The 10,794-nt window shown below is 40.4% G+C and overlaps 1 protein-coding gene across 2 annotated transcripts; it reads right to left on the bottom strand.

The window, feature by feature from the left end:
* Positions 1–1,866: 1,866 nt before the first annotated feature.
* On the bottom strand, positions 1,867–4,011 carry LOC309704299 (uncharacterized protein). Of its 2 annotated transcripts, none has more exons than XR_014276185.1 (5): positions 2,863–4,011; positions 2,675–2,768; positions 2,521–2,583; positions 2,346–2,408; positions 1,867–2,229 (listed from the first exon to the last, which is right to left on the bottom strand). XR_014276185.1 is itself a non-coding variant. In XM_082529367.1 (5 exons), the coding sequence occupies exons 1-5, from the start codon at positions 2,876–2,878 to the stop codon at positions 2,115–2,117; spliced, it is 339 nt and encodes a 112-aa protein (XP_082385493.1). In that variant the 5' UTR covers positions 2,879–4,011; the 3' UTR covers positions 1,867–2,114. The 2 variants fall into 2 exon arrangements, 1 of the variants encoding a protein (XP_082385493.1); XM_082529367.1 differs by having other exon boundaries at positions 2,675–2,756.
* Between the last annotated feature and the right edge of the window lie 6,783 nt (positions 4,012–10,794).

Here is a 10,794-nt window from a genome sequence, read left to right as displayed (position 1 = left end):
TTTGTGTGCGTGCGTGCGTGTGTGTGTGTGTGTGAATGCCTTAGAAGTCAAAGTATACATTAGCCATACTTACAAAAACATTTTTAATTTCATTTAGAACTGAGATTCTAAGTTGTAAGCAGAAATCGTATGCTCAACCAGGAGTATGTTTCCCCACTTTCACAATGCTGAGGCATCAAATCCATGATCCAACAGATGGTTTGTCACATGTGGGCGAGAAGGGCAAGCCAACCCTTACTTACACAACCTCACACACTATAGATTTTTAAAGCTCCTGTGTACAACGGTTTAGCTAAAGATATAACTTCTACTTTTGATAAAGATCACTCCCTCTGCATATTTCTTAAGAAATGAAGTGTCTTTACTGGGATATTTATTGTCAAACTATGCGATTTTCCAAATGTGTGTGGAGTAAAATGTTGTGACCAAGAATCATTCAGGATTAACAACACAAACTGTTTTGATAGCAGAAACAGTCTGTCTTATAGTTCCCATACTTTACCGCTAGTTTTACAAACACATTCTTCTTCATATCGGTTTAATTGGTTTTTTATGAAACTGATTTTTAATAGTACAACCAAGGTCTAACTTTTCCTAGCTCCCCAGTATAAATGCAAGAATTTTGCAGACTTTATTGAAACTGTCACAATTTAACACTCAATGCCATAAACAGAGTTGATCCATGTTTCTATGGACAGTGTTTCATACATCAACAGCTCTGAAAATCACTTTTAAAGTAATGTAGAACATGATCTCTCTCACTCTCAGCGTCTCTAAAAAACCCAGCAAACTGACAATCACCTCTAAACAAGGGGTCAGTTTATAGGCTTTTTGTTTGTTTGTTTGTTTTGTTTTTTATCAGCCGCAACACCATGTAATGCATGGATGTTAGACTCTTTCACCAGACCATGTTGCTAGCCCAACCACCAGGCTCAGGGTCTCTGAACTCTAACCCTGGCTCTGGCTGCCAAATGTGCCTCTGACCCTCTTGTGCCTGTTCACCACCAGACTAAGTTTGTACTCTCACCTACTAACATTATTTTATTACAGGGCAATATTCAGCTAGGTTACTACTTTGACTTTCTTACTTTGAGCACATTTCCGAGCCCATACATTATCAAACTTTTACTTGAGTATTTCTGACACCAGCTATACTTTTACTTAAGTAAAAAAAAAAATGCCTGCACTATCGGTGTAAAGCTGTCTTTAATTCTTTAACAGTTCATGCAACAATTATAAATTAAACCTGCACCACAGCTAACTCTTTTTCATAACCAATAACAGGTGTATTTCTTAGATCTACAGAAACAGCCAAAACACACTGCTTGTATAATGCCATATTCTCTCCCAGCGTACCCTTGTCTCACAACAGGGTGATTCCCAAAGTACGACTCAATAAACAGAGACTATAAAACCAGAACAGAAAGATAAAATTGGAAGATCAAAGATTAAGGTTTGTGTTTTTATAGCACAAAGTAAACTGTCCTCCTCCTCAGTGTGACGCAGGGGTGCAGAGTCCATCCTTCTCGCTGTTTTGAGATTAAAAAAAAAAAGGTTTTGGAGGAATGAGACGGCGGTCTTGTTTTAAAATAACAGAAGGTGGGGCGTGATCCTGAAGTGGGATGAACAATCAATAATTTTCATTCCATTATTTACAAGCTATCACACGATGTCCCAGGGACAACATCTACACGATGTCCCAGGGACAACATTTACACGATGTCCCAGGGACAACAATTACACGATGTCCCAGGGACAACATCTACACGATGTCCCAGGAACAACATCTACACGATGTCCCAGGGACAACATTTACACGATGTCCCAGGGACAACATTTACGCGATGTCCCAGGGACAACATTTACGCGATGTACCAGGACAAATTTGTAAATTTCTGGATTACTGTTAATCTCCATAGAATCAAGAACTCATGTCCAGTTTCACAGCTATGGACCAGTTAATTATGTTTCCAGGTGATAGTTTGATTCATAGATTCAGCACACACTTCTTCACTTGTATTTCGAAATAATCGAAGGCGGGTATTTCGAAGTCGCAAAGGAATGACGTCACAAGAAGGTGATTGGTCAATTGCAATGTTGAACCTGGAACAACATTAATTATGATGATGTGGGAACAATGCTGACACGAGGAAATCAGATCGTCCTTCCAAAAACGTCTGGAATCGTACGGTGTCCTGATCATTATGAGGAGGGGTGCTGTTCTGCAGTCTGTGAAGATAGATAGACATGTGTTAAAACATTTTATACATGTACCCATTTCAAACTGAATAAGCGTGTCTCCCTCTCTATCTCTTTTTATCTAATTTATATATGCCTATGCTTACCTTGTAGTGTGCGTTATTCGGGATGGTCCTGCTTCTCCACACACCCGGTTCTCTGGCGTGGCTCTGTAGGTGTAAAACGGTCAGTTTAGAACATTTGTAATTGTTTAAACCTCTTTTTAATTTTTTTTTCTTTTGAAAAAATAATACACAACTATACATCCCGTTGTATACACACCTGATGTAAGGTTGGGCTCTGTGGTCGCGGTGTCTGAATGTTTTCCTGCTCAGTTTGTTAACCCTGGAACAAACAAAAACGTTATTACATAATTTAAAACAATCGCTAGTTTAAAACATACATACGTTTTAAAATCCAGTAATGCTGTACACACCTTGTGCCTGTTAGAGGACTAGTTCCAGCTGTAAAAGCGCCCGTTTCTAAAGAAAAGGGCCCTGGGCCGTTCTCCCGAACTCCTAAAAATTAAGCTTTTGTTTTAGGGAAAAAAAATAGTTTGAATATCCTATAATATGTTAACATAACACTTTTTAAAAATCCAATAATAGGTTTTGTTTTACTTACCGTTTACGATGGCCATGTTATAAAGAACGATGTTAGTGTTGATGATCGCAAAGAAAATGGTGTGCTCTGCAGCGAATCTTGAGGCGTAAATGGCTCAGGGTTTCGGGCTCTGAGCGTGTTTTTTTTATATAGGGTGGGTGTTTCCAAAAAGAAAAGGTATGTCTCCAATCAATTTAAATGAGACCCTTCAGGGCTTTTGTCTTCTCAAGGAATTACAAAGGAGCCGATACTTCAGACAATAGGCGGGGTCGCCACCCGACTGGTACACCTGCCCCATTTACCTTGTCGAGGAATTACAAAAAGAGCCAATACCGGCCACTTTAAACAATAGGCTGGGCCCTTGTTCGCATGGTACTCTCAACTAGTGATACCCACGGTGGGCTTTTACAATCCTGAACAAATTCAAACAATTAGCCAGCTGTTGAAAAGTTGGAGCGGGTCTGGGCGACTGGTTTTAGAAGTATCACTGTAGCGTTTATTTTCTAAAGGGCTGAATGTTATTTGCGACTATCTGTTGTGTTAAAAACTACTCTGAAACCATGAAACCCCTTACAGAAGAAATGGCCCGTTTGATCCGTTTTTAAATAAATAAAATGCTTGCATCGGTGCAAGGTGTGACACCGGAATCACAAAATGAGTGTATTTAAAAGACGATTAGTTTGAAAAGAGCGATACTGGCTGCTTATAGCATTTATTTTCTAAAGGACTGAATGCTATTTGTGACATTTACTGTGTTAAAAACTAGCTGGCTGGCTTTGTCAACAAAATGAGTGTATTTAAAGACGATTAGTTTGAAAAGAGCTATACTGGCTGCTTTGGGTGAAAAGACGACATTGTGTGCAGCGTTTTAGAAGTATCACTGTAGCGTTTGCTGAATGTTATTTGCGACTATCTGTTGTGTTAAAAACTACTCTGAAACCATGAAACCCCTTACAGAAGAAATGGCCCGTTTGATCCGTTTTTAATTAAATAAAATGCTTGCATCGGTGCAAGGTGTTGACACCGGAATCACAAAATGAGTGTATTTAAAAGACGATTAGTTTGAAAAGAGCGATACTGGCTGCTTATAGCATTTATTTTCTAAAGGACTGAATGCTATTTGTAACATTTACTGTGTTAAAAACTAGCTGGCTGGCTTTGTCTCACTCTTAGTTCAACATTCTGAAATCCCGATTTTTAAATAAAATGATCGCATCAACCCTGGAAAGAAACCCCAGTAGATGTGTAAAAACTAGTTAAATTAAAACTAGGGGTTTGATTAAATGAAACGCTTGTGAACATGCTGACATCACCCATTCAGAAGAAATTCCCATTTGTGCCATTTATAAAATAAAATGCATGCCTCACTGCAAGCTGAGACATTGTCAGATTTAGAAAATTAGTGTGATTAAAACACTATTACCAACACTTTTGACTGGAGCACACCCTCTTTGTTAAGGCGCACTGTGAACCAAAACAGCTTCCACTCCGCCAAGAATGAAACAAGAAACAAAGAATTGCTTTTAAGAACACATGCATAACTGAATGTTGCGATACACCTAAGTGATAAAAATAGTTTAATTAAAAACCCTATGGTTTGATTGAATTAAAACCCCGTTAAAAACACATAAACTCATATAACCCCTCTGATCCCCTGTGGTATTTCCACACCTGAACGCGCATGCGCACACACACGAAACTGGTCAAATCGGTTTGGTTGGCCGCCATCTTGGACTAGTGCCATCGTATTACTGAACGCGCATGCGCACACGCACGAAACCGGTCAAACCGGTTGTCAAACCGGTTTGGTTGGCCGCCATCTTGGACAGGTGCCATCGTATTACTACTCCCCACATTCCAGATCCCAATCAGACGGCCAACTCCTCCTTCAGGGAGGCAGCTGGAGATAGGGAGGGAAGGAAGGGAGGGGCCAGCTCCCTCGCTGACACCAGTAGGCACCCCCATACTCTTCAACCCACCAGGGCAAGGGGGCCCAGGCCCATCCGGACCGGGGCCCAGTTCAGCAGTGCCGCCCGGCCCCACCACCCAACCCCACCACAGAGAAAACTGCACCCACCCCGTCATCCACTCATCTTCCAGACTACACAAAACAATAGATACCCAGGCTGAGTTCGTCCTCCACCTCTCCTATATCTCCCCCACCTGCAGAGTGAGTTCCTGGAGTTGTATTAAAGTATTAAGTATTAAAGATGGAAAAAAGTGTGTTTAATCTACTTTTGAATTATGATTTTGTAAATGGCTATTAATAACTATGTTTCAGGAAAATAAAATTACAAATTCTTGGCATCAAACTAGAATTTAATGTATAAAATATCAGATAAAATATCTGATATTAGGCCAAAATGAAGATAAAAATTGATTTGGCTAAACTTACAAATGCGTCTTTTACATTTGCAGATCATTCCAGACAAACGTCGAGTTGGTGTTGAATTCTCTTGAAATAAATAAATAAAGTGAAACTTCTGGTATTAAAATTCCTCACGACACCGTTCAGTCCAGCCAGTTTTTATTCTCTGCTGAAATAAAGAAAAGGCAGAGATCAAATTTCTAATGTTGAAAAGGGACATGGTATACAATTAGAGCACTTGTGAGTGTTCTTTGTGTTGTTTTCTTTCCTGTCACCCTTTTGAATCTATGAATCATTAAAATGAGTACATCCGGACAAAACAAGTGCATTCCATTTCTTCTTTTTTTTAGATTACCCTTTACTGTCTCTGAATTTATCTTGGACAAATGTTGAAAACACATCACATAAGATAACACACACACACACACACAAGCCCGTTCAGCTATCTTAGTGAGGATCTTCATTTACATAATAGTTTCCCTAGCCTTTTTGAGAAACAAAAAGGGCTTCAAACTTGTGAGGACCGGTGAGTGTGTCCTCACAAGTGATTGTTGGTTCTCACAAGTATAGTAGAATGCAGATTTCGGTCCTCACAAAGATAGCTAGACAGGAACACGTACACACACACACACACACACACACACACACACACACACACACACACACACACACACACACACACACACTTTACCTATTGCCATTGAAACATTTGCTTGATAATACCGCTGGAGAAAATTTACACCTATTTAACTTACAGTTTGGTACCCTATACTTTCTTTTGAACAGGTTTAAAAAGTTTAAGTTTTTCCTCTTCTCTATTTGCAATTTTGTTAATAAATGGTTAAAAACCCCCAAATCATTCTATTTTTAGAACAGTTTTTCTTCTACCAGCTATTTATTTGTAGATGCTGTGTTAAACAGGGTAGAAGATTTGCTTATCCAAATAAGAGTGCCATTAATTTCCTTGCGATCTATGGATTGATAATAACTCACAGTGTGACTGGTGAGTTTGGTCTAGTCTGTAACGTCACCTGCGTTAGTGTGTATGGAACGCCAGGACTGCCATAATGAATTAATTAAATACACCATTAAATAATTAATTAAATGTGGCAATAATTAATTAAAATTGGAATTAATTAATTAAATAAATAGTTAATTAATTATTGACACATTTAATTAATTATTTATGTATTTCACATTTTAATTAATTATTGACACATTTAATTAATTATTGACACATTTAATTAATTATTTAATGATATATTTATTTATTTCGTTTTGGCAGTCCTGACGCCTGGCTCTCATCTTGAAATAATTTTATCTGTCAGCCTCACCCATCAAACTCAGGGGGCGGGGTTGACGCTGATCGAGTCAAAACCATTGCTTTGGCCTGGTGGCCATTGTTTCTAGCACACAACAACCGGCATGTGGAAGCTAACAGAACTGAACTTTGAAAAACCCTGTTTGTGTGTCACCAAATACCGTTTTAATATTTTTTTAGCCGAGAATGTAGTGGTTTAATCTTCATGTGTCTGGTCGGTTTGTCAAGATACAGCCTCTTTGCAAAAGTGTTTCGATGATTTCGGAGATGTCTGCCCAGTCTCACGGCAAAGCGTGGGATACACCCGCTCGCCTCGTAAGCAATCCCACCGACAAAGCGCAGGCCCCGGTACACAGCTGTAGTAACCCCCGCTGACTTCTTTTACTGAGGTTATATTTATCGGTGTTTTATTTCCTGATGTTCTTATGTGTCCTATGTGTTTCAGTCGCCAATTCTGAATTATAACTAACATTAAAAACATGTTTAAGGAGGAGAGAGAGCAAATAAATCTGTTTAACATCTGATCTTTGGGTTTTTGTTCAGTAATCAGCGTGACCTGTGTATAAACGCATAAAAGAGATAACGTTGGTGTTTCCGTCATGTAGTAACTGCTGGCTTTAACTGTACAAAGGTTGTTCGACACTATGAAACACATACAGACTTCATGATGTTCGGCTAATATTTTTATTGTGAATATTAATCATGAGGGTAAACGGCCCTGTACACCACGGAGCGAGGTCAGCATGTCCACGATATCCTCAGCTCCATGAGTTAACACAGAGTTTCCCAGCTGACTATCTAACTGCCAACTATTCCAGAGACATGAAAATATACAGCATAAAGAAAAGTGTAAGAGACTCAGCAGCAGATTAGAATAACAGTTATACATTTAATAAATCACCAAATGAATCCAAGAAACGAGCAAACCTGTTCCGACAATTTGAGTTTGTATTCCCTCAGCTGCAGACTCGCTGCTGTTTAAATGTTTGAAAAGGAAGATTAGATATAAACAAACGTCAAACATAGACTCACTCTGCCTTCACATTTGATATGAGGCCAGCACGTACAGTGGGGCAAAAAAGTATTTAGTCAGCCACCGATTGTGCAAGTTCCCCCACTTAAAATGATGACAGAGGTCAGTAATTTGCACCAGAGGTACACTTCAACTGTGAGAGACAGAATGTGAAAAAAAAAATCCATGAATCCACATGGTAGGATTTGTAAAGAATTTATTCGTAAATGAGGGTGGAAAATAAGTATTTGGTCACCTCAAACAAGGAAAATCTCTGGCTCTCACAGACCTGTAACGTCTTCTGTAAGAAGCTTTTCTGTCCCCCACTCGTTACCTGTATGAATGGCACCTGTTTGAACTCATCATCTGTATAAAAGACACCTGTCCACAGCCTCAAACAGTCAGACTCCAAACTCCGCCATGGCCAAGACCAAAGAGCTTTCGAAGGACACCAGGAAAAGTATTGTAGACCTGCACCAGACTGGGAAGAGTGAATCTACAATAGGCAAGCAGCTTGGTGTGAAAAAATCAACTGTGGGAGCAATCATCAGAAAATGGAAGACATACAAGACCACTGATAATCTCCCTCGATCTGGGGCTCCACGCAAGATCTCATCCCGTGGGGTCAAAATGATCATGGGAACGGTGAGCAAAGATCCCAGAACCACACGGGGGGACCTGGTGAATGACCTGCAGAGAGCTGGGACCAAAGTAACAAAGGTCACCATCAGTAACACACTACAACGGCAGGGAATCAAATCCCGCAGTGCCAGACGTGTTCCGCTGCTGAAGCCAGTGCACGTCCAGGCCCGTCTGAAGTTTGCCAGAGAGCACATGGATGATACAGCAGAGGATTGGGAGAATGTCATGTGGTCAGATGAAACCAAAGTAGAACTTTTTGGTATAAACTCAACTCGTCGTGTTTGGAGGAGGAAGAATACTGAGTTGCATCCCAAGAACACCATACCTACTGTGAAGCATGGGGGTGGAAACATCATGCTATGGGGCTGTTTTTCTGCCAAGGGGACAGGACGACTGATCCGTGTTAAGGACAGAATGAATGGGGCCATGTATCGTGAGATTTTGAGCCAAAACCTCCTTCCATCAGTGAGAACTTTGAAGATGAAACGAGGCTGGGTCTTCCAACATGACAATGATCCAAAACACACCGCCCGGGCAACAAAGGAGTGGCTCCGTAAGAAGCATTTGAAAGTCCTGGAGTGGCCTAGCCAGTCTCCAGACCTCAACCCCATAGAAAATCTGAGGCGGGAGTTGAAAGTCCGTGTTGCTCGGCGACAGCCCCAAAACATCACTGCTCTCGAGAAGATCTGCATGGAGGAATGGGCCAAAATACCAGCTACTGTGTGTGCAAACCTGGTAAAGACCTATAGTAAACGTTTGACCTCTGTTATTGCCAACAAAGGTTATGTTACAAAGTATTGAGTTGTATTTTTGTCATTGACCAAATACTTATTTTCCACCCTGATTTACGAATAAATTCTTTACAAATCCTACCATGTGGATTCATGGATTTATTTTTTTTTCACATTCTGTCTCTCACAGTTGAAGTGTACCTCTGGTGCAAATTACTGACCTCTGTCATCATTTTAAGTGGGGGAACTTGCACAATCGGTGGCTGACTAAATACTTTTTTGCCCCACTGTATAGTGGCTGTGTCCTGTTTTAAGATCATACATGTAAAATTGTTGTCTGACCTCCGTCGATCCAGCCGCTCAGAGTCCGTGGTTACCATGGTTACTGCATAAGCAGCTATAATGTTAACAGCTGGCACTGAGGAAACCTCCCGGCAGCATGGGTGTTTATGTTTTTCATTGCAAAAGAACTGTCTGAATGGTTAACTGAAGTTAACTTGGATAAATTATAGTTAAGGAGTATCACAGATAACACCTACGTGAGCTGTGCGACTGTTCACCACTACACTGAAATCAGTAGGCTATTACTGAAATACATGTGCTATATCATAAACTATGATATAAATAGGGAGGTCCTATTAACATGTTTAGTTTTAAAGGACACCTTCCTGCCTTTAGTCTCATTCATGAGCAGTATTAGTTTTCTTCTAACATCCAGAAGTCTGCACGATGTGTTTCATAGTTTGTAACAAGCCTTTGACAGGTAAACATAACATGACCGAAAAAGCAAAAAAAAAAAAAAAAAAAAAAAAAAAACAAGAGGGAGAGAGTGTTGACATAAGAAGAGAAAATGCTCTCAATTATGGAGACAGACAAATGGTTCATTTATGTTTGATGTGTGATTATTCCTCCCTAAATATCGTCGGTGAAGTTCGCCATGCACATCAGATTTTCCTGCGCATTTTTATACCTCTGCCAACAGAGAGAGAGAAAAAAATCACATTCTAACAGACAGCTGGTGCTTAGAATACAGTTGAATAACTATTAAAAAACAGATGATATTTAGATGATAGTTCAGTCTAACACATGTGCCAGTGAACCATTAAACGTCTGTGAAACTATGCAGTTATGAAACGTAACTTTAACCTCAGCCAAACCGATTTGCTCAGTTGTAAATAAAACAGCGAAGTAAACGTGACCCGACAGACAGAACCTGAGTGAATGAAGTCCAGCGTTTAACCACTGAGAGCTAAAACTCAGCTGAGGTTTCAAAGCTGTGTGCCGGTGATTGGACATCAGCCGCTGATAAAGCTGTTCGCCTATAAAGTGCTCTGTAAGGAAACGAGCTCCAGCAGCTCTGCGCTCGGGGAAAACACTATATTTACTTATCTTGTGCAGAAAAATGCGCTGACATTGCTTTATATCGAGCACCGGCTGCCCAGTTAAACTGTGACTATCACCAGGTAACTAGGCGTGTTTCTTGAATTAGCAGCAGGTGTTAAACAGCTGACAGATGAGGAGGAGGATGCATGCAGGTAAACTGAGGGTCTGTTGAGCTGATCGCTGCTTCGTGAGAAAAATGTCAGCTCGTTCTTTATGTTACAGAAGCACAGAGACACAAGACCAGGCGGAAAGAGACGATCGTTCGGTGAAAATGAGAATCTGCGAATGCAACATGTGGAACACGGAGAGTGGAATATGTAAACAAACCGGTTAACGTAACCCCCTGGGTGCACTCTGCATGCTAACTGTTAGCAGAGCTAGTGAAATCTCTGAAAACATCTGAGCACTTTTGCAAACATGTTCTATGTTGACAACCTGACCAGACATACGTCGCGACAGTCGCGGCTAAAACACTGTTAAAAGTGTAGCTGGTGAC

This window comes from Aulonocara stuartgranti, assembly GCF_965226115.1.
Source record: "Aulonocara stuartgranti genome assembly, chromosome: 4".
NCBI lineage: Eukaryota > Metazoa > Chordata > Actinopteri > Cichliformes > Cichlidae > Aulonocara > Aulonocara stuartgranti.
The sequence above is the reverse complement of the archived record's forward strand: the minus strand, read 5'-3'. Positions and strand labels throughout refer to the sequence as shown.

Excerpts from the sequence above, each read along its gene's own strand:
- LOC309704299 (XM_082529367.1), bottom strand. Across the intron at positions 2,584-2,674 it reads AGTCCTCTAACAGGCACAAG|GGTTAACAAACTGAGCAGGA; the intron begins GTGTGTACAGCA and ends TGTTTGTTCCAG. Across the intron at positions 2,230-2,345 it reads CGAATAACGCACACTACAAG|ACTGCAGAACAGCACCCCTC; the intron begins GTAAGCATAGGC and ends CTATCTTCACAG.